We start from the raw sequence: 25461 nt of genomic DNA on the forward strand, positions 1-25461 counted from the left end.
TCTTGAAAATTTCTGGAAACATATATGACCAGACGTTGTACACGCATAAAAAGTTTCATGAAGGAATACTTTCCAACACGACGAAAACAAAAATCACCACTATATACAAGTTACTGCTCATTAGGTTTCTACTAGGATTTTCTTTTTGTCTGAGGTCAACGGAAGTTTATTCCTGCGCTTAACTTTTTATACGGATACCAAAATAGGTCAACTTTGTTTCAAAAACAATTTCAAGATTTTTTACTTTTTTCTGTAATTAATAAATTATTTTTTCCTTATCAGGCGCACTTTATATATACTATCCAAAAGCTTTTAGGACGATGGCTTTTTCTCTGATTTCAATAATGCCAGTTGTCTTCTCTAACTTGATGTATTATATTTACAGCTGAGACAAATGTAACCGAAAAAATGGTAGAGCCATTAAGAGTTAACTCGGATAAAGAATTGATCTACCGGTGTTACAAGATTGGCGAGTTGAACTTTCATATTTTTTGGTTATTTGGCCTCTCAAAGAATCTTTGCGGAAAAGAGCCTTCTCGGCCCTGGGGGTGATGAGAAAAGGAATATGCTAAGAAAGGGTTATTTATGCCACACATGCATATGGTGGCTTCCCCTCTATTGTTTTTGGAAAGATAGTGATGAGAAAGGGTGAATTTGTGTGCTTTTTGATAATTTTGTTGGTTTGTTAGTGTGAGAAAGTATCACATAGTTAGGATACTTGTGGAGGCCATGGTTGGTACATATAATCTAAAGTTTACCACATCCCGACCTTACTATTGGAGATGTACTTGATGTATACGAAAATGTAGACTTATGTGAGGTATTGGAGATGGAAAGTGAGGGGGGTCTTTTTTTATCTTCTCTAATGGATAAATAAATTTTCACACTGAATCAGGCATGTGCGTGCGAGGGGGGGAAGAGGAGAGAGACATTGACATTTTTCATGCTTTGAACAAACATTTTCTATTCGTAGCTTTCTTTTTTGTGGCAGCGCGTGAGCGTGGCGCCTCGTGATAGAGCCCGGGATGAAGGGTGAGCCCAGTATAGAACAGGTACTTGCACTAAGATAGAAAGACGGTTGCCACCCTTGTCCCTTGTTGTTGGCATGCAACGGCGGTGTTGATCACTAGCTCACTTAGAACACGAGTTTGTGGATTTTGTTATTAGAGTGACGGTTGAGAGTGAGCGGGATGGGGGTTGGGGTTGCCTGTTCAGTTGCGGCTGTCTGAGCGGAATAAGTTTTCTACTTTAGGAAATGTAGCAAATTGCATTTCATTAGAGACGACTTTGCAGCAAATTGCATGAGCGAGCGGTTTATTTTTTTTTCATCAAGTCGTACAGTTTGTGGTTAGGATAGAAAGACAAATGCATTAGTTCGTTGCTTCAAGAGTTTTGCGGGGTGGTTGCTTCAAGAGTTAATAACAGAAACATGCGTATCAGTTGCATGCCCAACAATGGACATCATATTTTTGTTTCTTGGTAATGCATGACATTTAAATGTATGTTACAACGTGCAATGGCTTAGGAGACATTGCATCTTCCTTCTTGGCTCGAGGACGTTATGGTCGGTGCATAGCTCATCCCCCTTGACAACGATGGTGGATCAATGTGAACATTGGAGGGGATCAGGGCGGTTGGTGAGGGACTCCTCCTTGGCGGTCTGTGGGGAAGTACGGTCTGAAGGATAGAGGGCGCCATGCGAAGGTGAGGTGGACATCATCTGGTTTTAAAGGAGAGGGCCCCAACAAGAAATATCCCGTATGGTGGGCAATCGAGTGGAAGGGAAGGGCCCAGCAGAAAAAGAGAGGGGTGCGTCATGGGGTGGGGTTTTTGTGGGACCACATATTGGAGATAACATGACGGATAGTACGGACAACCACATTTCTTCCTCACATATGAACTAGATTTGGGAGAGTCTGGACTGTCCAGATGGTTGGATTTTGGCTGTGCGCCCGTTTGATATCGGAACACGTCCGGGCGTATGAGGAAGAAATGAGCTTTGACCTTCCAGACGACCTAATCATTTGTTCGAATCATTTATATGGACTGTAGCCCGTAGCAACGCACGAGTATTCTACTAGTTACCGTAGAAGGACACATTGTATAGAAACTCTCAGTAATTACCGGCCATATTTCTTTTAGGGGAAACAATGTTGCTTTATTGATTAACGAGGTCCAAATGAATTGTTACAATGTCAATTGGCCGCAAAAGCAAAAGAAGTTTTGAAGCGGTCAATTTAGCTAAATTACTGGCCATGCTATATATCACTTATGAGACCTCATATTTTGATGCCCGTGGCATAGTTGAGCAAAAATGCTCACTTCGCCCTGTATGGGCCGACCGGAAGCGGCCCATTTGTACTACCAATTTCTCTTTGGAGAAAAAGAAATTTAACTAACATGCTAAAACACGTTGTTAAAAGTAAAGGGAAAAGATTACAGGGAAAACAAATCATAGTAGAGCAAGAATTTTGAAGGCCACATACCCACGCACAAGACAAAAATCAATTCAAACAAAACAATACAAACCCATGTCTTTTAAGGACACTCCATTTTGTACACATGGGCAAAATTATAGTACCTCTACCCTGGGCACATGCCCAGGCTCGGCGCCGCCGCTTAGTTGAACTCTTGCGAGTTCCTCAAGCTGACAACACCGGAAGCATCGAAAAACATGATTTATGCTGAAAAGGAAGAAAGGATTACTTAGTTGGGTCATCAATGCCGTTTACTACCTTCCTAGGCGTTACTTGCCGCAAGTAAATAAATAGTTAAGGAGGGCCAACGACCCACAACAGGCGAGACATAGGAGGGCCAGCGAAGTCACTAGTTAAAGGAGTATCCTCAACAAAGGTCACTCCACCACCTCTGATGGTGACAAATGGCGCATCACATGTGCATCACTAGTCATAATTAGAGAGATTTGGTGGGATTTACTCCCACGCACGGGGAGAGATGGATGTGTTCACTTCTGCTTTTTTTCCATAGATTTGATTTTTCAGAACGATTTATCTCTTGAAGCATGCATCCAAATCATAAACCGTTTCACCTTATGTTCCTCGCATCGAGACTTCCAAAATTAGCTCTCATGCTGATAGGTTAGGATGGACTTTTTTGACACGAAATCTATGCTCCATAACTGCACTAACCCGTGCTTCAAACTGTACCATCCAGTTCTTCAAAACTATAATAACTGTGATTCACTTTTGGGGAAGCACAATTATGCTTTTCACGCGAGAAGCGCAAACCGTGCTTCATGCAAAAGCACACCTGACCACTTTTTGGGAAGCATAGTTTGTTCTTCCATGCGAGAAGCACAACTATGCTTCACGTGAAAGCACACATGTGCTCCACTTTTGAGGATGCACAGAAGCACAACTATGAGTACATGTGTGATTCCTTTTTTTTGGCACAATTACGTTTTCACACAAGGAGAATTGTGTTTCATGTAGAAGCACAACTGTGAAGCAAAACTATGCTCCACACTCTTGACGGACAAAAACCGAAAAAAACCCCGAAGAAATAGGAAAAAAACCCAGAAAACAAAAATAACAAAAAACTAAAAAAATCAAAACCCCCCAAACCATGAAAAGACTACTCCCACTGGAGTAAGCGTCTAGACACATGCCGGCACCGGGATGCCTCACATGGCACGCTTGGGCACTCCGGCGCTCAAAAAAGTGCCCCCATGTGCGGTACCCCCAACTAATTGCTCCTGAGGTCCACACCGAATACATGAATGAGAAAGCCACCAATCGATTCTAAACGTGGATCCTGTATCGGGCACGCCATGTCGTACATCCCCATCTCACCCTCAGGGCTTCACGCAGGAATCAACTGAACCGACAAGAAATTGCCGGCTGATGAAGAATAGTAGACCCGATGCATGTACACATGCCGTGAAGTACTTTAGCTTGCGGTGTGCCCAGACTTTGACAATTTGTTTGCTCCGCCATTGTTTGTACACCTGATCAAGCTCATGTTATCCCTTAATTCTAAAAAAAATCCTAGGTTCTAAAGTCTCAAATAATAATAAAAACTCATGATTGCACATTATAGTGATCTATGCATTTGCAAACATTCATGAAAGAAGGAGCTGATATTAGCAGCCAAAAAAATATTATGTGATATGTTTTGAAATAATTGGACAAGGAAAAATAACATCAACATGTAATCTTCGATCATTTTTTTTACTTCTGTTCTAAAACACAGTTGTTTTTTTTCTTCCTATGGCTTGAGCAAAGGGATCAATGGGTCGCATACTCAATACCTCGCCAGGGTGGCTAATAGGTCATCAGAGGTCATATGTCATTATGGAAGTTGAGTAATTACCTCACATTCACGAGCCACAAATATCCTAGGAAGAGAAAACTGTCGATGAAACATGCAGAGAGAACTCCCGGGAAAAGAGAAATTTCAACAGCAAGGATTGTTTTTCTTCTTTCTTTTGAGATGATTGTCTTTTCTTTCCCGATCATCATGTTGAGTCATGACTTAGGTTGCAAAAAAAATCATATAGACCTCAGGCATCGCGTTTTGTCATGAAGTTATCGTAGATGGTGGATCATCATGATGAGTCACAATTTAGGTCCAAGGACAAAATTGCATAGGATAATTTGGCCTTACATGAGATATGATAGACGTGGGGCACCTTTGCGTGTTAAGATCTTTATCCGTCTCACTCGCAAAAGAAAAAGATCTTCATCGGTCTTATGGGGAAGATCTTTAACCTACTGAGGGTAGACCCTGTATTTGCAGGGCTGAGCACCCCTTTTCTTGTCTTGATTTACGAAAAAATGAAGGCAGCGTGGATGTGAACAACTAGTCATGGTTTCAGGCATAGGATATAAGAAAAATATGCATACGAAAACTTGACCTTACTTAAGTTGTGCTGTTTCGTCACGAAGCCATGTTGGACGTTGGATCTGGTGACTATTTGGTGGTGCGAGTGTAATTCGTGACTAGATCAAAAAGCAATGTTTTTTTAAGCGGCTAGCAACCGACGGAAAAATATACACGAGGAAACGACGATCGAACCAAGAGGCTTCTTCTACATGCTACTAGAGTTTCCACGGTACTTATCCAGAACACCTAAATCCAAAAAGGAAAAATTAGAGCTAAGCAGGAAAGAAGAAAAAACACATCTCGCTCCCGTGCGGCGCCCAACTCCGGCCACCCCCGGTTCCGTTCCCTCCTTCCTCCTCCCTTGTCGTCGTCGGAGGCAGTCGCCGGATCCCCATCTGGCTGCCAGGGAGGGTGGCGCTGAGGCCTTTGGCTGCTCCCCTACCTCGGGCGAGGGCTTGGATTTAAGGCAGCGGCCTTGATTGGTGTAGGGGTGTCCTTCCGCCAGCGGTGGGCATTAGTCGGGGCGGTCGGCCGGACTTTCTTGGATGCTTGGGCGCCGGGTTCCCGGTTGGCGGCGGTTGTGGCGTGAGGTGGTTCTCCGTGCCCCTCCTGTTAGATATGAGGGGCATCATCCTAGCGCGTGGTTCTCGCCGTCGGCTGATCCAGATCTCCGGCGTCCGTGCTCAGAGCTATTGGCGGTGGGCCTGGTGGGTGCTGGGGTAGGAGCTTGCCCGGGGGGAATCTCTGGCCGACGGCAGTGGCCACGTTGTCGATGGCGCTCCGGGCGTCATTCTCCTCCTTGGTAGCGATGAGGAGGTCAAACCTCCTGCTCCTTTCTCCCTCTGTGCCCGGGTGAAACCCCTAGTTCCTCGTGAACGGCGGCGGTGGGCCATGGTGCCGTCACCTCCTTGGAGGCGTAGTCTTGGGTATGAGATGGAGGATGTGCGCGGCGAGCGCAGATCATTCCGATGCCGGAGGTGGTGCGGTGTGGCATCTATCGCATGGGCGATGGCGAGTCCCGGGCGACCCGGGCAGAGTGAGGCCGCTGTCCAGCTTTGTGGTGGCATCGACGACAGTTGGGACTGACAAGGTCAATGCATGGATCTCACCTAAAATTGGGACGACAAAAGATGGCGGTGGGTTCTGGAGCGTGTGCATGTGGTGCGTGTGCATGTGGTGCGTGCTGCGGATATGTTAGACCAGTTGATGATCTTGGCCTGCCATGGGGCAGCTTGGTAAGGCCTCCGAATTAGATGTTGTGCGTTGATGCGTGATCAAGGTATCAAGCTACTCCATAGCAACATAGATCGTTAGGAAGGTGGGTTTAGATTAGTCCATGTCTTTTCTTTTGTCACACTCTACGAAATAATAAATATGGTGTGTGCATCGTCGATGTAGAAGTGGGGTTAGCCTTCTTTTAGAAAGAAAATATGAAAGAAGAAAATCCTTCCGGAAGGGAAATGCTTTTTTAAATGTTTCGAAACGGAAAATGTTTAAATGTTTCGAAACGGAAAATGTTGGCAGGACGGAACCGAAAAGGAAAGGAAATGTTTCACGAGCTACCACACATGAAGATATCCCCAGGCCCACCGGGCCAAGTGTCGCAATTCGCGCGGCTGACATCTGTCGTCCCGTCGTCCTCGCTCACATGGGCCGAGCGCCCGAGCCGAACCAAAACCTCTCCCTCCCTTCACCGTGGCCGTCCAGTACGCCACCGTCTTCTTCTTCCCCCGTCCCCACCGCACCCACCATCTCCCGCCTCGCGACTGTCCTACGCGCTTCCAGAACCCAATCCCTAGCCAACCTAACGCTAGATCCCAGTCCCCCAGCCTACTCACGGGACATGGGCGTGGACAATCCGCCGCCGATCACCGGCTCCGGCAGCGACGACGGCGCGTTCGCCTTCATCTCCAAGGGCTGGCGCGAGGTGCGGGACTCGGCGACCGCCGACCTGCAGCTGATGCGGACGCGGACCGACAGGGAGCTGGGGCGCCTCCTCGCGTCGGCGTCGGCTCTCGCGGGGCCCGGACCGGCGCCGCCGGTGGCCGCGGGGGCGCCCTTCGCGGAGCTGGAGTTCGTGCGGAAGCGGATCCAACCCAAGATTGCGGAGCTGAGGAAGCAGTACTCGTCGACAGTGCTCGACGGGTGGCCGCCAAAGTCCGGCGCCAGCCTCCGCGTCGACCTCTCTGGGATTACGGCTATCCGCAACGCCATTGTGTCCAGCGGGAAGGCTGATGGCGGTGACGAGGGGAACAAGGAGTGGGAGGTGGTGAAGATGATACGGAACGGGCTCAAGGAGTTCGAGCGCCGGAGCCTGTCAAGTGAGATGTCTGCTGGGTTTCGTGTCCGCACCGACTTTGTGGAGAAATTTAAACTGAGCTTGGTAAGTTCGACTGTAGCATTCGAACAGTGAATGATGACGTGCACCTAATATACTTTTTTATTAAACCATATGCTTTGCAAATCGAATTTGTTATGACTGGCAGCTTTGGGATCCGTAGCAACAAAATACTCCCTCCGTTCCTAAATATTTGTCTTTCTAGAGGTTTCAAATAGTGACTACATACGGAACAAAATGAGTAAATCTACACTCTAAAATATGTCTATATACATCCGTATGCGTTGACTATTTGAAATCTCTAGAAAGACAAATATTTAGGAACGGAGGGAGTATTTTATATAATCATGTTAAGCTCAAGTAAAACTATAGGTGGCAGCAGCCAGATTTTTTTCCCCACATTTGTTAGTACTATTTTATTAGATACTCCTATCTCTACTCCTATAAAAATCTGAGTTGATGATGATGATGTGCCTGCCATCTTTCACCAATAGCCGTCAGATCTAGATCTGATGAATGCTACAGTTTTGCTAAAAGATGTCCGCACTTGTTTCCATATGTACAAACAACTCATTGTCTCTCACAATCAACCTTATCTCTTCCCCACCGCATCCAGAAGGCCATGGAACAATGTGGTGTGATGGCTGCTGCCTGCGCCGTCCACCCCCAATTTTGGTGTTCCGTGCAGTGCACGGGCATCTTACTAGTTTAGATATGATAACGTTTTGGTATCTAACTCATTGTTGTGAAATAAATGCACTGTATTTCTAAAATAAGATGACTTTAGGAACAGCTAAAATTAGCAATTTCAGCTTAATATCCCCGTCTATTTTTTCAGCTCGCAATGATCCGATGACATCTGTGCAGCAATTCTACCTTTAAAAACGATACAAAGTACTAAGCAATCTATGAACAATTAAAGTACTAATCTGTGTAATCCGTCATGTGAGCTGTGATGTTTGGTGTCAATTAAAGTACTAATATGTACTACTCATTTTTATTGCAGAAATCTATGAACAAAGAGTCTCAGGAACCGAAGGTAATGCATAAGAAACAATGCCTGAGCTTAACTGCACTTCTTCTGTACAGTTGAAACTTAGGTGACAATTCCGTTTTGAATACATTTCCCTAACGTGAACTTCCGTGGATTCCCTTTGCCTTGTAGTAACCTATTATGACAAAAGCAAGTCCTTTAATAAATATATGTTTAATTCTGCAAACTGCAACACATACTGGTTTAACGTCAATTTTTCAGCACCAAGATCATTACTGTTGCAGAAAAAGAAGAAGCCAATAGATACGATTTGATGCTTATGAATTATGAAGCAGCATAAACGTAGCTAACTTGCAAGTATGACTTCTTTTAGATGACATCGCAAGCCAATTCCTATTGAAATTGCCATTACTTCAAATTCATTAACATTGAATTCGTTTTCCTTAAATACAACAAGCTGGTATGTTTCCTAAAAGCAATCCTTCTTGCTCAAAAAACGCTTGATTCTGTCACTTATGCAATCCTCTGCTTGCCATTTGGTCTGATTAGTCATTGCTTAGGTGTGTATTCTCTGAACTGAATTTGGAATGTAAAGCAGGATGCCCCGCCACTGGATCTAACTGAAATACTGGCATATCTAGTCAGGCAGTCTGGACCATTCTTGGATCAACTTGGTGTACAAAGAGGTACAAAATATAATTATTTGTTTCCTTCAACTCTTGTTTTCTTTTGTGTGTCGAATTTTAAAATTCTTGTTAATATTGTGTTGCAGATCTTTGTGAAAAACTAGTGGACACATTGTACAGTAAACGGAATGGCCGGCTCATGCATCCGCCTTTTTCAGGAGATAGATCCTTAATTCGTAATGAGGACATAACTGATGAGCTTGATCTAAGAATAGCTAGGGTGCTAGAAAGTACTGGCTATCACAGAGAAGGTTTTTGGAACGATCCTGCAAAGTACAAGATCTCAGACAACAGACGACATGTTGCAATTGTCACCACAGCAAGTCTTCCATGGATGACTGGGACAGCTATCAATCCACTGTTCCGTGCTGCATATCTGGCAAGAAGTACAATGCAAAAAGTGACACTAGTGGTTCCTTGGCTCTGTAAGTCAGACCAGCAACTAGTCTACCCGGATAACATCACCTTTAGTTCACCAGAAGAGCAAGAAACTTATATTAGGAACTGGCTACAGGAAAGACTTGGCTTTGCAGCAAATTTTAAGATATCCTTCTATCCTGGCAAGGTAAACATCCAACTCACATATATCATCCCAAGGTCTACGTCTTCAGTCCATACTTTGTTTTCCCCAAAGATTTTCATCGTTCATTATCTTCAACAGTTCTCAAAAGAGCGACGAAGCATTATTCCTGCAGGGGATACCTCAGAATTCATTTCCTCAAGAGAAGCTGATATAGCAATTTTGGAAGAACCAGAGCATCTCAATTGGTATCATCATGGGAAACGTTGGACAGACAAGTTCAATCATGTCATTGGCGTAGTTCATACAAATTATCTAGAGTATATCAAAAGGGAGAAAAATGGTGCTCTTCAAGCTTTCCTTGTTAAACATATCAACAATTGGGTGACTAGGGCATACTGCCACAAGGTACAGTGTTTTAGGTCAATTTTTGTGTTGACATCGTGGCTACTACAGTACAACTAATAATGGTGCCTGCAGGTTTTACGTCTTTCTGCAGCAACTCAAGATCTACCCAGGTCCATCATTTGCAACGTTCATGGTGTAAATCCAAAGTTCCTCAATATTGGCGAAAAAGTAATAGCGGACAGGGAGCGTGGACATAACTCTTTTTCCAAGGGAGCGTATTTTCTTGGGAAGATGGTTTGGGCTAAAGGCTATAAAGAACTGATTGATTTGTTATACAAACACAAAAATGACTTGGAGGGCTTCAAGTTAGATGTTTATGGAAATGGCGAGGATTCACAGGCTGTCCAGGCTGCTGCTAGGAAATTGGATTTGGGCATCAATTTCTACAAGGGGAAGGACCATGCCGATGATTCACTCCATGGGTGAGATTAGAATCAAGCAGGCTGCTAAATGAACTCTCCTTTTTTGGCTATATGTTTCTAATTACTGAAGTGGTGGTTTTGCTCTCTTGCTAACTTTCAGGTACAAGGTTTTCATCAATCCCAGTGTTAGTGATGTACTGTGCACAGCAACTGCTGAGGCTCTTGCAATGGGGAAATTTGTTATCTGTCCCGATCATCCATCAAATGAATTTTTCAAGTCATTTCCCAACTGCTTGATGTATAAAACTCCAGAGGAATTTGTTGCCCGAGTGAAGGAGGCCATGTCTAGTGAACCTCAACCTTTGACCCCTGAGAAAAGATACAGTTTGTCATGGGAAGCAGCAACCGAGAGATTTATGGAGTACTCGGAGCTTGACAAAGTTCTGAAAGATAGAAATGGTCAGTGTGGAGAAGGTGTAAAGAGAAAAGGAGTGAGGAAGCTACGTTTACTCCCCAAATTCTCAGACATCTTGGATGGGGGACTGGCATTTGCTCATTACTGCGCAACCGGCAATGAGATCCTCAGAATGGCAACAGGAGCAACTCCTGGTACACGGGACTATGATAAGCAGCAGTGCATGGATTTGAATCTCTTGCCTCCTCAAATTCAACACCCTGTATATGGCTTGTGATGTGAATCTGGTTTTACTAAACTAATGTATAGTTGAAGGACTTTTCTCCCTAGGTATGTGCATACTAAGTGTTGTCCATTTCCTGTAGTAACTAATGACTAGACAATAGATTAGTAGAGCCCATACATTTGTAAAATTTCATTAGGTTCTGTATGGCTTGTCTTGTTTGTACCATTTGCCTGTAATTATCTCCCTTTTATTCTCTAAATAGGCAAGTTCATCAACCATTTGTAGAATGTAATTTACATAGATGGAAAATATCTGGTGTGCTTCACTCCACATGTATTTGCAGCATCAATATACGGTAGTCTAAAGTTCAGTGATATCTGGGAAATTCCAGAAGAATGTATATTCACTGAAGTTCCACTGCAACGTGTTGCTTCTGGATATCACTGAAGTTCCACAAGAATGTATAGTTAGACAAATGAGCAAAAGGAATTAAAATATTTGGGAAATTTGGTGAGTTGTGCTGATAGTTCTTTGTGTAGAGTGGTCTGGCCGTACATCCAGTTTGTCATGAGCTTTGTGCTTACTATGAGCAAATCCATTATCGTACCATCACAACTTCTAAACTGATCTTGCAAAAGTGAGTAAATAGCATAAAACTACTACTTTACAGGCTATGGGTCCAAAAAACTACCGGTTTTTAATTTTTCTCAGATAACTACCAAACGAGGGGTCGGCTGTTTCAAAAAACCCAAAACGCTGAGTGCATGTAGGACCCACATGTCAGTATCTATGTAAGTTTTAAAAAAAGCAATCGGGTCCCTGATGTTTTCTGGAAAAAGCAATCGGGTCCCTGATATTTTCTGGAAAAAGCAATCAAGAACTGCGCCGGTAGCTCGCCGGCGGCCAGATCGCCGGCCAAGCGAAAGGCGGCGGCTCGGCCACCGCGTTCCTCGTCGCGACGGCGGGCTTCTCTAGTCGGGCGACGGGCTAGGTGGAGGAGCTCCTGGCCATGGCGCGCGGCTGGTGGCGGCCCGAGCCCCTGGCCATGGCGCGGCTGGCGGCGGCCCTTGCTCGTCGGCGCGCTCCTGGCCATGGCGCGCGACTGGTGGCGGCCTGAGCCACTGGCCATGGCACGGCTGGCGACGGCCCGAGCCCCTAGCCATGGCGCGCGGCTCGCGACGGCCTGAGCCCGCCATGGGGAGCCGGCGTAGAGGCGGCGGTGTCGTGCAGCACGGCTAGGCGGCGGGCGTAGAGAGGTAGGAGAGAAGGAGGTGAGGCGGGGCAACGGCCAGGGTTGAGCCCCGGTGAGCGCCGGCGGCGGGCGGCTCACCGGCCGAAGGCGGAGCCACGAGGTCCAGCTCGGGAGCGAGAGGAGGGACCCGATTGCTTTCTGCAAGAAAAGCAGGGACCAGATTGCTTTCTTAAATTTGTGTGCAGGCCCACACCTAACGGTCAAACAAATGGTCAAACAATTAGAGCTCTTACGCACGGGCCCACCTGTCATAATCACAATCAATTGATAAGCACTCAGCGTTTTGGGTTTTTTGAAACAGCCGACCCCTCGTTTGGTAGTTATCTGAGAAAAATTAAAAACCGGTAGTTTTTTGGAACCATAGCCTGTAAAGTAAAGTAGTAGTTTTATGCTATTTACTCTGCAAAAGTACCTAGTGGAATCATGATTTTCAATCTCAAGCAAACAACACAAAAGAGGATGATGGAAGATTTAGGAGAAAACTATTCATTAACATCTACTAACTCTGTTTTTAAATGTAAGACGTTCTTACATTTAGAAACAGAGGGAGTATGTAACAGCTTTTTGAGGCATTTCTGTTGGAAAGACTGCAATGCTTTATTATCATAATTCAGCATCATAATTACTTCTATAATACTGAAGAAATTAGTCACTTGCTGTATACACAATATAGTACTGTACACGGTAGATTCCGCTTAGCATTGATGCTCCCGTGGATTATTCTCTGGATAGAACAACCACATGAGAACCGAGTAGTGTCTGGTTGGTTCGAGCACATGCCGATGAGCTCGCCCACCCGCGTTCGAGCAGCAGTCTCCGTTTGGTGCCTCATTTCTATCTAACAACGTATAAGGGAGGGAAAGTTTCACGTTATTTTTTTTAGAATAACCACACCTGAGGACAGAAGTTTGCCTCTTTTTTTTTCTTTGGATGGAAATTTGCGTCTTTATCTGCTCGGAATGTTGATAGCGACATCTTTCTGAGTTTTTTCAGGGTTCTTGAAGTGGCCAAGCCGTGCTAGATTATCAGCGGTTTCTGCAATTTTCACTATTGTCGTAACCAAGTCTGACAGAAGTGTCGCAGTAACAGCCACATGCATCACTTGCAACAGGGCTGCTTCCTCTGATAATTCATTTCTGAGGTCTTTTGCAGCTTTGATGGCTGCGGACATGGTGATGTTGGCTGGAGATGGTATGATCATTGTCCGAATGGCTGTTGATAGCTCCTTGAGCGCCTTAGCAGAGTGTGAGCTCATTTCCCCGCATGCTGTTCGGACCTTCAAGGTTAGCTCCGGATTGGCCTCAGGGTACTGTTGATCAGGAAAATGGTGTCGGTCAATATCTTGGCTCCATAGTCTCCTTCTAATATCATGAATTGGGGGAGAATCTGCAATTACCTGGGACTTTTGCAGTGTGATGACATAGGAAGCAAGAGCCTCCATTGAAGACGCGCACTGACGACAAAGAGCTCCGAGCTTCTGGTATTGGCTCCATGGGTGTCGGAAGCCGAATTTGCCATGACCGGGCTCCCATTTGGCAAAATTGCACTGCAATTTTCAGAATTACATTACAAAAACTGCTGTGTATGCAAGCTGTCTTGTTGCAGATGTTTATTGTAGCTTTTGCACTCGGCGTATAGTGTAGTGTATCATCCGTAAGGAAGCTTACCAGAGAGTCCTCACTGGCCTTGGAGTTGAGGACGCTCTTGTACACTTGCAGAAAGGCTTTGCCCTCCAAATTCTCGCCGGCAGCCTTTTCTCCAAAGCATTCAGATTCCAATCCTGCGTACGTATGCTCACTTTTCAGCCTCACAAACTCTTTGTATCAATATGAAGTTGCTATAGAGGTTCTACAGGGGAGAAGCAGAGCTATAAAACAGAGTATGAGTATGTACTTGAACGAGACTACGGCGAGAGTGACCAAAAAGTGCAGGGATCTTTCTTTCTTTTTTGATGAGAAAAATTGCAGGGATCTTTGTATATATTACCTTGAAGAAACTGTGCCAGCTTATCGAGGTTGCCGGCGGTGAGCTTGTGGAGATCCTCGCCGGCCCAGACAGGGAAGACGAAGATGGTGGTGCAGAGGCAGGTAAGGACGCCGATGACGATGGTGGAGAAGCGCTGGTGTGCCAGCTGAATAAGCTCCTCCACGCGGTAGCTCGACACGGCCACCAGGCTGAAGGTGAGTATGAAGATGGTCACGCCGTAGTCGTACCTCGCCTTGATCTCCGGGATGAAGCGCGAGAACGTTGCCGCCGACGCTTCAATATAACCAAGTTACGTTAGGGTATTACTTCCTCCGTTTCTAAATATTTGTCTTCAAATGGATTACCGCATACGAATGTATATAGACATATTTTAGAGTATAGATTCACTCATTTTGCTCCGTATGTAGTCACTTGTTAAAATCTATAGAAAAGACAAATATTTAGGAACGGAGGGAGTAGTTCTCTTTGTCGGTTCAAGGTATCCGGCTACCGAGGCATCGGTAGTCAGACAAAAAATGATGGTAGAGACAGCTTCAGAGATGAATATGTGCACGTCAATGAAAACATAAGATCTCTTATTAGATTATGTCGACACGTACGTGCCTGCTTCATGTACTTACTGAAGGTGATGGATTGAAACTCGGCTTAGGGATGAAAAAACCGAGATCAACCTATGTTTTTTTTTAATCCGACCGACCTGTGGTTAGACACATCACCATCGACACACGTGTGGAGTTTTCTTTTTGAAGGCTTAGTCTAGGAGTTGTGTATCGTTTGTTTCTGTCTTTTATCATAGGGTTAGTGGTTGTCTGGTGGACTTACTGTCGCGAGGCACACGGCCTCAGGGTTTTTTCGGGTCAAATTTGTTCAGTTGCTGGTTTTTGTTTTTAAATATATATGGTTGTGTGCATTATTCGTGCACAGGCCGAGTTATCCACCTTTTCAAAACAATCTCTTTTTTTATGGGGGAATCTCTTGCTTTTGCATGCATGGCAGCAAAATAATTCTACTCCCTCCGTTTCTAAATACTTGTCTTTCTAGGCATTTCAAATGACTATCACATACGGATGTATGTAGACATATTTTAGAGTGTAGATTCACTCATTTTACTCCGTATGTAGTCACTTGTTGAAATGCCTAGAAAGACAAGTATTTAGGAACGGAGGGAGTATCTAGTAAGACAAGTCCAAGTATACTAGTAGTTGGAACATGCATAATATTTTTTTTAGTCTAGTTGCAACATGCATAAAAATAAGTTGGAACATGGGTATGCATGCGTACCTAGCAAGAAGACGAAGATGGCGAGCAGTATGGGCTCCCCCTGTGCACCACAGCGGTTAGCCACCTGATGAGCTCCCACGGCGATGAACCCAGCCACCAGCGTCGCGAAGGCTCTATTCAAGCCTTTGCTCAGCGTGCCACCTGTTTGCGTGCACGTACGTCAGCAACATGCCGCAAAACATCCACGACTAAATCAATGTAAGTACGCACCGACGGTGTACTCCATGACGACCACGACGGTGAGCACGGCCCAGAGCGTGGAGACCCCGAAGCCCTTGAAGAGCGGCGTGACGTAGTAGAAGACGGACACCAGGGTGAGCGCCAGGCCGACCTTGAGCGAGTGCGCCACCCGCCTTGGATCCTCTCTGGCGATCCTGCCCACCTTCCTGGCGAACCCCGCGACCCAGCACCATAGACCGACGAGCACCGAGCGGAGCCGCAGCCAGCAGCGCGCGAAGAAGACGCCGACAACGCCTCCTTGTCCGGCCGTCGTCTCGCCGTCGCCGTCGCTCACCCTGATGCGGTGATCAACCTCCATGGCAGAATGATAATGGTGGCGGATATGCAGCTAGCTGTGCTGTGTTTTGTGAAGCAGCTAGCTTGTGTGTGAGTGAGTTGGGCTGGGAGGCTATGGCTCGGAGGGCTTATATAGACGCAAGGGAACGCCAGCTGCATGCGGACGCTTTCCTGGACCGCGACATGTATCTCGTATTGCGATGCGACAGAGAAGGCCCCCCCGGGCCGGGTCGATCGGTATTCGGCAGTGGAACAAAAAGCGTAGCATGGCGCCATCGACTTTCTCGGAGAACATGACCGTCCCGGGATCTTGCCCTTGTCGTGCTTGGTTTCGTCTCGTCGTCTCCGTCTCCAACGTTGCTCTGGTCCATCGGTTGCTTCCAGTGACTGGTCAGTGATATGAGGAAATGCTTGTGTTCGATCGGTTGCGTTTTTAGCTGCGCGTCATGCTTTGAAATGGCAGCAAGATCGTCATCCCGATCGACATGTGTTGGATAAGTGCGCGTGTAGATATGAACTTTGCGTTGGTGTAGACAGGTATGCCTCTAGCTTGGGCGTGTTTGTTCTAGAAACTCTCGATAACTTGTCATTTGCATTCATGTTAATGTTATTATATCCCCCGTGTTGCGTTCTTACGTATGGCCACTCATTCCGTACTTCCGTACGTACCTCACGATCGACACATCACTCATGGAGGTAATTAGTTTAGTTTATCTATCTGCTCTTTTGGACTTGAGGAGAATGAGGGTAGTGTCGGATGAGGTAAAACGCAACTTGCCATCGCCTTATTACAATGGTATACGCGTGAGTGGCTTTACCCGGGCCGTACGTGCTGACCCCATGGTCGTCTACCTCTGACTTTTGATCAAAGGATAAAGCAGCGGAGCAACGCGCCAAAAGTAGAGTATCGCCGTTGTTGTATTTTTTTTCCTATTCTTTCACGTTTGTGACATGTAAAGGAAGCCGTTTGCTTCATTTGAAAACACAAAAGCAATTTGATGACTCGCTGTATACACCATTCCTTGTCTCTACTCTCTCTAGCTAGCTAGCTATCATGCATCAAGAGGTGGCCTGACTTATCAATCTATCCGCTTTTTCTGAATTTTTCGGTGGATCTCAACTACGGCTTATCACGTTGAATGGGAGCTCTTGTCCTCTTCTTCAACCACGCACGCGCTTCTATTTTCTGACGGACAGGGGAATTGATGAACTCGGTCGCCTCTCGCAAAAAAAAAAAAAAAGATGAACTCGGTCGCGTTCCATGCATGTAGACGTGCGTGTATCTGTATGACCTTGTCATCCTTCGTCAAACTCTTCCCTCCACCGTTCGCGTGAAGCTGGCCGCGCTCCCGTACCCTACCGTACCACCGCTGTTTTTTTGTTTCTTTCTGCACGTAGGTAACATATACTGTACGGACTCAATCAGCTGTTTTCCGGTGTTACCAGTCCCAGTCACTGTCTCAGGCCGAAACTGATCCACATCCATAGTGATTGCAACGGTTCAAATACCCGTATACCCAGTGTCTGTGACACTGAACATATATGGCAGCTCATAGCGGACGCATCACTGTTAGTTCCTCTGTTTAAAAATACTTGTTGAAGAAATGGTTAAAAATGGATGTATCTAGAACTTAAATACGTCTAGATACATCTATTTCGACAAGTATTTGATTGCAGCACGGCGGCTCTCTTGGTCAGTTCGTGATAGCCTTGGCCTTGGTGCATGCAGCTAGCTGCTGCCAGCTAAAATCAATACTACAAGGGACCGAGTTTCACAAATTGTGGAAATGCTCAACCTCTATACAGCTGACACGCATAGGCTCTGAACCTTAGCAACGGTAGCGCCGCTCCGCCGTTAGTTTCACCTTTAGTTCTCCTGTCACCGGCAATATTCGCCTTATCCTGGCTGGCTGCTGAATGCTGAAGTAACTTCAACTCAGTCTCTCACATCACACCTGGGTCTGGTTAAGTTGTTAACAGCATCCAGATCGAACGGAGGGACGTACGACAGGATCGGAACACGGAAGTGGGGAACATGCGAATAACTGCTCCATCAGCCCGGACGACCTAACATGGCACAATCGGAGAATATGTGCCGATATGCTTCTTATCCCAAGGTACCTTCAAAAAATCCAAGTGCGTGTGCACCTGGGGTCTCTGAGGATCGATCAAGGAAATCGCACCAGGGACAGGGAGCTAGCCACCCATGTCTAAAGCAGAATCATCACCACACATACACATTACTTACTGACTATTCAGCTCTTCTTTTCTCCTCTTAGAGCATTTACAGCCGGTCGTCCCAAACCCGCCTCAAACACCCGCGCGGACGGCTCGGTCATAAAATTTGACTCAGACGGACGCCTCAAACTCCCATGCTGACCGGCACTCCTCATATCCAGTCCAAATATGTGGCGAGTATGGTGTGACCGGGCGCGTCCGCATGTCGGACTAACGATGGGGTCCATGTAGAATCACCTAGAAACCTGGCGGTCTGATGGACGTCTCCTTCGATGGAGGGTGTGAACGCCGCGTTGCGCTGGTCCGGCTCTGCCGCCCGAGGCTAAATCTGGCTATTTAAGCCAGCCGACGTCCCCCAACCCTAGCCCATCCATCTTCCCCCCTCTTGGTGCCGCCAGCCCAAGCCCATTCACCTCCACTCTCCCGGTTCGCCGCTCTTCCCATGCTCTCCAGCGTCGCCACGGGCACGGAGATACTGGACATCTCCGACGAGGACTAGGGTAGTTGATCTACCTAGTATGTGATTTATTTTCTTTGCATGTTTTTGTATGGATTAAAGATTTCTATTATAAGGTATCCGGGTGTAGATGAGAAATTTAAGGGCTGATCGATCGTGTCCGCGAGCGTTTGGGAACCTGAACTTGCCTAGTTCGGCTGCAGATGCTCTTACATTTGTTCAAGTAAAACCGCGGGGGTGTAGAAGGAAAGCGAAAGACAGTTTCTTCTGCGTGGGTCGCATGTGCGAGCTGAGCTAGTGACCTTGGATTTGTAGGCGCGCGCAATATTTACGGGACGCAGGAATGATGAACTATGGAAGGCGCCGGGAAGCTAGCCGGCCAGCCGCGGGAAAATTAAAATGTCCTTAGTGGATGCGCCTTTGTAGGCACGAAAGGGATCCTTTTCCCGACACTGATAGGGAGGGCTTCATCTTTGCCTCCGTCGTGCATTCTATTCATGGCCTATTGGCCTTTGCGAGCACTCCGACGTCCTGTGCTGTGAACTTGGCCGTACTTCCTGCCGCCCGCCTTTCCGCCTGTCATGCATGTACACCATCCTTCTGTGCTTTCTAGCGAGAAGCATTCTAGCACTGTTCTTGTGGAAGAAAGAACGGTCCTGATCTGTCTTGACGCCTGCACTTGTTAGGTCGGTCAGGCATAGCGCGTACATCGTGCACTGCACTTCCGATATGATCCGGCCGAAGAAACAAAATTAATCTAGGCGAACTAGTACGTAGGAACTACAGTAGATGCCACGATCATCAGTCCGGCTCCTTTTTTCTTCCTTTTTAGACAGAGAAAGAGAATATCACGCACTAGCAAGCAATGAGAGCCGTGCGTGGTACGGAAGACCTACAACTTCACCGCGAAGAAAGTTTCCTTCCGACAAGAGCATGTGGTGGCGGCCGAGAAGTCGACCAAGATCGAGCTCCACCTCTCTCACAGCCGGGCGCGCCAACGTACGTACGTACGTACACGCAGCGCCTTGTTGCTCCGTGACAGTGTGTCCGCATTTTATCTCAAATCCACGAGTCACAGTTCACCTTTCCATCCTCTAGCTAGCTAGCTTGCAAATCGTGGATGCGCGTGCAAGATGGGAACAGCTATAATATGATGCAGAGCAAGTTGTAACAAAGGAGCCACCGGAGCCACAGGCGTCGCATCCTGGAGTACGTCCGGAACCGGAACCGCGCATGCATGCAGTAAGTAGTACGAGTACGTGCTTGTGCTTGCTTGCTGGAAGATGCGAACTAGCGGTACCGATTTCGACCGGATTTAGCCCATGCATGCAGGGGATAGCGCACTCCTTGGGAATAAGAGCATCTCCAGCCGCGTCCCCAACTGATCCTCCAAGGCGTTTTTTTAGTGCCGGCGTCCGAAAATCGGCCCAGTCGCATCCTAGGATGTCATTTAGCGCCGGTTTCGGCCGAATTAACAGTCGACGAACCCGAGCAGAACCCAAGCGTACGGGGGTAGCCTGGGAGTGCCGGCCGAAGTGAAAAGAGGCGTGGGGCTGCTCTGTCGGTGAGAGGAGGCCCTTTTCCCGCCATTTCCCCCCGCTTTTCCCCTAGGCTTCCCTCTCATTATCCATTCCTCCGGCCAATCTCCTCCTCCTCCCCTCCCAGCCGGCTGCCATGCCGCAGAAAAAATACATGGCCCCCGCGCCGCGACGGATGCCACCGCCGCCGCCACCATCCAGCCGAAGTGGAGAAAGCAGAGGGCGCCGCCGTCCAAGCCCCCGGGCATGTCTAACGCCGACTTGAAGGCGGAAGTTCAGCGCCGGGAAGCTGTTGATACGTCTCCAACGTATCTATAATTTTTGATTGTTCCATGCTATTATATTATCTGTTTTGAATATTTAATGGGATTTATTATGCACTTTTATATTATTTTTGGGACTAACCTATTAACCGAAGGCCCAGTGCAAATTGCTGTTTTTTTGCCTATTTCAATGTTTCGCAGAAAAGGAATATCAAACGGAATCCAAACGCAATGAAACCTTCGTGAGAATCGTTTTTGGAACAAACGCAATCCAGGAGACTTGGAGTGGACGTCAAGGAAGCAACGAGGAAGCCACGAGGCAGGGAGGCGCGCCAGGGGGGTAAGCGCACCCCCCACCCCCGTGGGCCCCTCGTGGCTCCACCGACCTACTTCTTTCGCCTATATATACTCATATACCCTGAAAACATCTGAGAGCACCACGAAACCCTATTTCCACCGCCGCAACCTTCTGTACCCGTGAGACCCCATCTTGGGGCCTTTTTCGGTGCTCCGCCGGAGGGGGAATCGATCACGGAGGGCTTCTACATCAACATCATAGCCTCTCCGATGATGTGTGAGTAGTTTACCACAGACCTTTGGGTCCATAGTTATTAGCTAGATGGCTTCTTCTCTCTCTATGGATCTCAATACAAAGTTCTCCTCGATCTTCTTGGAGATCTATTCGATGTAATTCTTTTTGCGGTGTGTTTGCCGAGATCCAATGAATTGTGGGTTTATGATCAAGATTATCTATGAACAATATTTAATTCTTCTCTGAATTCTTTTATGCATGATTTAATTATCTTTGCAAGTCTCTTCGAATTATCAGTTTGGTTTGGCCTACTAGATTGATCTTTTGCAATGGGAGAAGTGCTTAGCTTTGGGTTCAATCTTGTGGTGTCCTTTCCCAGAGACAGCAGGGGCAGTAAGGCACGTATTGTCTTGTTGCCATCGAGGATAAAAAGATGGGGTTTATATCATATTGCTTGAGTTTATCCCTCTACATCATGTCATCTTGCCTAATGCATTACTCTATTCTTATGAACTTAATACTCTAGATGCATGCTGGATAGCGGTCGATGTGTGGAGTAATAGTATTAGATGGAGAATCGTTTCGGCCTACTTGTCACGGACGTGCTGCCTATATACATGATCATGCCTAGATATTCTCATAACTATTCACTTTTCTATCAATTGCTCGACAGTAATTTGTTCACCCAGCGTAAATTATGCTATCTTAAGAGAAGCCACTAGTGAAACCTATAGCCCCCGGGGCATCATATTATTTTCCTATCAACTTGCTATTTCTGCCATCGTTTATTTTGCAATCTATACAACAAAAATACCAAAAATATTTATCTTATTATCTTTATCAGATCTCACTTTTGCAAGTGGCCGTGAAGGGATTGACAACCCCTTTATTGCGTTGGTCGCAAGGTTCTTAATTTTGTGCAGGTACGAGGGACTTGCGTGCAGTCTCCTACTGGATTGATACCTTGGTTGTAAAAAACTGAGGGAAATATTTACGCTACTTTGCTGCATCACCCTTTCCTCTTCAAGAGAAAACGAACACATGCTTAAGAGGTAGCAGCTGTCACCACTGACCGGTGGAACAGGGCCAACACCAAGAAGGCCCGGGACAGAGCGGCGCTCGCGGCTGCGGCGGTGGCGGAGCGGGCGGATCGCGCGGCCGAACAAGCGGAGGCGGCTCGCGCGGGGATGATGAATCCACCCGGCGGCCACGGCCCGTACGCGCCCTGGAGCTAGCAAAGCGTCGGGTCTCCAGCCCGCTTCTCGTCGTCGCCACAACCCTGGGGATGCACCCCGTCGCCGGGCTACGCCGACGGCGACGCGCACAGCGGGTTCAACCCCAACATCACCTTCCCCCATGGTCACCCCGCCTAGCGCACGCCCTCGCCGACGTGCAGTACCCTCCGTACACCTACTCGCCGTCGGCCTACACAGCCTCCCCGACGCCACCTCTCCGCCGTGGCGTGCTGCTCTTCTCCCAAGCCTCCTCGTCGCATCTCGGCGACACCGACGCGCCGGAGGCCGACACGGACGACATCATCACGACCGGCTCTGCCGCTTCCCCCGGGTTCACTGCCCAATACGACACAATGGACCTCAACGGCGACATGGACGGCGAGCTCGACTACGGCGAGGAGGAGCTAGAGGAGGAGGAGCCGACGCCTGCTCCGGCGAGGAAAGGGAAGAAGAAGAAGAAGCGGGCGGTGAGGGAGTCCTGGACTAAGGGGTCCTCGGGCAGCCGACCTATTATCCACTAGGCCTGACTGATGGGCTGTGAAGACATGAAGACCGAAGACTGTACCCGTGTCCGGATTGGACTCTACTTGGCGTGGAAGGCAAGCTTGGCAACCGACTATGTAGATTCCTTCTTATGTAACCGACTCCATGTAAACCCTAGATCCCCCCTGTTGGGGAACGTAGCAGAAATTTAAAATTTTCTACGTATCACCAAGATCAATCTATGGAGTCATCTAGCAACAAGAGGGAGGAGTGCATCTACATACCCTTGTAGATCGCGAGCGGAAGCGTTCAAGAGAACGGGGTTGATGGAGTCGTACTCGTCGTGATCCAAATCACCGATGATCCTAGCGCCGAACGGACGGCACCTCCGTGTTCAACACACGTACGGAGCGGGGACGTCTCCTCCTTCTTGATCTAGCAAGGGGGAGGAGAAGTTGATGGAGATCCAGCAGCACGACGGCGTGGTGGTGGAAGTAGCGGGATCCCGGCAGGGCTTCGCCAAGCGCAAGCGGGGAGGAAGAGGTGTCACGGGAGGGAGGGAGGCGCCAGGGCTTGGGGTGCTGCTCCCATGCGCCTCCCCACTATATATAGGGGTGGAGGGGGCTGGCTTCTTGCCCTCCAAGTCCATTGGGGCGTTGGCAAAGGTGGGGGAAAGAAATCCCATCATTTCCCTTCCCCACCGATTGTTATCCCCCTTTTTTAGGGATCTTGATCTTATCCCTTCGGGATATGATCTTATTCCTTCTAAGGTGGGATCTTGGTGCGCCTTGACCAGGGGTGTGGGGCCTTGCCCCCACTACCCACGTTCATGTGGGCCCCCCATGCAGGTGGGCCCCACTTCGGAACCTTCTAGAACCTTCCCGGTACAATACCGAAAAATCCGAACATTTTCCGGTGGCCAAAATAGGACTTCCCATATATAAATCTTTACCTCCGGACCATTCCGGAACTCCTCGTGACGTCCGGGATCTCATCCGGGACTCCGAACAACTTTCGGTTAACCGCATACTAATATCTCTACAACTCTAGCGTCACCGAACCTTAAGTGTGTAGACCCTACGGGTTCGGGAGACATGTAGACATGACCGAGACATTTCTCCGGTCAATAACAAACAACGGGATCTCGATACCCATGTTGGCTCCCACATGTTCCACGATGATCTCATCGGATGAACCACGATGTCGAGGATTCAATCAATCCCGTACACAATTCCCTTTGTCAATCGGTACGTTACTTGCCCGAGATTCGATCGTCGGTATCCCAATACCTTGTTCAATCTCGTTACCGGCAAGTCACTTTACTCGTACCGTAACGCATGATCCCGTGGCTAACTCCTTAGTCACATTGAGCTCATTATGATGATGCATTATCGAGTGGGCCCAGAGATACCTCTCCGTCATACGGAGTGACAAATCCCAGTCTCGATTCGTGCCAACCCAACAGACACTTTCGGAGATACCTGTAGTGCACCTTTATAGCCACCCAGTTACGTTGTGACGTTTGGTACACCCAAAGCATTCCTACGGTATCCGGGAGTTGCACAATCTCATGGTCTAAGGAAATGATACTTGACATTAGAAAAGCTCTAGCAAACGAACTACACGATCTTGTGCTATGCTTAGGATTGGGTCTTGTCCATCACATCATTCTCCTAATGATGTGATCCCGTTATCAATGACATCCAATGTCCATGGTCAGGAAACCATAACCATCTATTGATCAACGAGCTAGTCAACTAGAGGCTTACTAGGGACATGTTGTGGTCTATGTATTCACACATGTATTACGGTTTCCAGTTAATACAATTATAGCATGAACAACAGACAATTATCATGAACAAGGAAATACAACAATAACCATTTTATTATTGCCTCTAGGGCATATTTCCAACAGTCTCCCACTTGCACTAGAGTCAATAATCTAGTTCACATCACCATGTGATTAACACTCAAAGTTCACATCGCCATGTGACTAATACCCAAGAGTTTACTAGAGTCAATAATCTAGTTCACATCACCATGTGATTAACACTCAATGAGTTCTAGGGTTTGATCATGTTATGCTTACGAGAGAGGTTTTAGTCAACGGGTCTGCAACATTCAGATCTGAGTGTGCTTTACAAATCTCTATGTCATCTTGTAGATGCAGCTACCACGCGCTACTTGGAGCTATTCCAAATAACTGCTCTACTATACGAATCCGGTTCACTACTCAGAGTCATCCGAATTAGTGTCAAAGTTTGCATCGACGTAACCCTTTACGACGAACCCCCTTTCCACCTCCATAATTGAGAAAATTCCTTAGTCCACTAGATACTAAGGATAAGTTCGACCGCTGTCATGTGATCCCTTCCTGGATCACTATTGTACCCCTTGACTAACTCATGGCAAGGCACACTTCAGGTGCGGTACACAGCATAGCATATTGTAGAGCCTGCGTCTAAAGCATAGGGGATGACCTTCGTCCTTTCTCTTTCTTCTGCCGTGGTCAGGTCTTGAGTCTTACTCAATACTCACACCTTGTAACACAACCAAGAACTCCTTCTTTGCTGATCTATTTTGAACTCCTTCAAAATCTTGTCACGGTATGTATTCATTTGAAAGTACTATTAAGCGTTTTTGATCTATCCTCATAGATCTTGATGCTCAATGTTCAAGTAGCTTAATCCAGGTTTTCCATTAAAAAACACTTTTCAAATAACCCTGGATGCTTTCTAGAAATTCTACATCATTTCTGATCAACAATATGTTAACAACATATACTCATCAAAAATTCTATAGTGCTCCCACTCACTTCTTTGGAAATACAAGTTTCTCATGAACTTTGTATAAACCCAAAATCTTTGATCATCTCATCAAAGCGTT

General features: G+C 47.0%; 2 protein-coding genes across 4 annotated transcripts; one reads left to right on the forward strand and one right to left on the reverse strand.

Moving 5' to 3' along the window:
* Nucleotides 1-6361: 6361 nt before the first annotated feature.
* LOC109781057 (digalactosyldiacylglycerol synthase 1, chloroplastic) lies at nucleotides 6362-11125 on the forward strand. 2 transcript variants are annotated; one of them, XM_020339639.4, is made up of 7 exons: nucleotides 6362-7228; nucleotides 8190-8222; nucleotides 8773-8863; nucleotides 8950-9428; nucleotides 9525-9791; nucleotides 9864-10213; nucleotides 10314-11125. In XM_020339639.4, exons 1-7 carry the CDS (start codon nucleotides 6494-6496, stop codon nucleotides 10843-10845), a joined length of 2487 nt encoding a protein of 828 aa, XP_020195228.2. In that variant the 5' UTR covers nucleotides 6362-6493; the 3' UTR covers nucleotides 10846-11125. The 2 variants fall into 2 exon arrangements, with proteins under 2 accessions (XP_020195228.2, XP_020195229.3); XM_020339640.4 differs by having other exon boundaries at nucleotides 6495-7228; nucleotides 8776-8863.
* A 1234-nt stretch (nucleotides 11126-12359) lies between these two features.
* On the reverse strand, nucleotides 12360-15909 carry LOC109781058 (aluminum-activated malate transporter 1). 2 transcript variants are annotated; one of them, XM_020339641.4, is made up of 6 exons: nucleotides 15524-15909; nucleotides 15314-15454; nucleotides 14033-14305; nucleotides 13714-13826; nucleotides 13443-13592; nucleotides 12360-13355 (listed from the first exon to the last, which is right to left on the reverse strand). In XM_020339641.4, the coding sequence occupies exons 1-6, from the start codon at nucleotides 15849-15851 to the stop codon at nucleotides 12993-12995; spliced, it is 1368 nt and encodes a 455-aa protein (XP_020195230.1). In that variant the 5' UTR covers nucleotides 15852-15909; the 3' UTR covers nucleotides 12360-12992. The 2 variants fall into 2 exon arrangements, with proteins under 2 accessions (XP_020195230.1, XP_040255026.1); XM_040399092.3 differs by having other exon boundaries at nucleotides 12362-13592.
* Nucleotides 15910-25461: the final 9552 nt, after the last annotated feature.

This window comes from Aegilops tauschii, chromosome 2 (genome assembly GCF_002575655.3).
Source record: "Aegilops tauschii subsp. strangulata cultivar AL8/78 chromosome 2, Aet v6.0, whole genome shotgun sequence".
Taxonomy (NCBI): domain Eukaryota; kingdom Viridiplantae; phylum Streptophyta; class Magnoliopsida; order Poales; family Poaceae; genus Aegilops; species Aegilops tauschii.

Excerpts from the sequence above, each read along its gene's own strand:
- LOC109781057 (XM_020339639.4), top strand. The coding sequence starts at position 6,494 with ATGGGCCGAGCGCCCGAGCCGAACCAAAACCTCTCCCTCCCTTCACCG. Across the intron at positions 7,229-8,189 it reads AGAAATTTAAACTGAGCTTG|AAATCTATGAACAAAGAGTC; the intron begins GTAAGTTCGACT and ends TTTTTATTGCAG. Across the intron at positions 9,792-9,863 it reads CTAGGGCATACTGCCACAAG|GTTTTACGTCTTTCTGCAGC; the intron begins GTACAGTGTTTT and ends TGGTGCCTGCAG.
- LOC109781058 (XM_040399092.3), bottom strand. The coding sequence starts at position 15,851 with ATGGAGGTTGATCACCGCATCAGGGTGAGCGACGGCGACGGCGAGACG. Across the intron at positions 14,306-15,313 it reads CATCTTCGTCTTCTTGCTAG|CGTCGGCGGCAACGTTCTCG; the intron begins GTACGCATGCAT and ends GTTATATTGAAG. Across the intron at positions 13,827-14,032 it reads GCTGGCACAGTTTCTTCAAG|GATTGGAATCTGAATGCTTT; the intron begins GTAATATATACA and ends ATACGTACGCAG.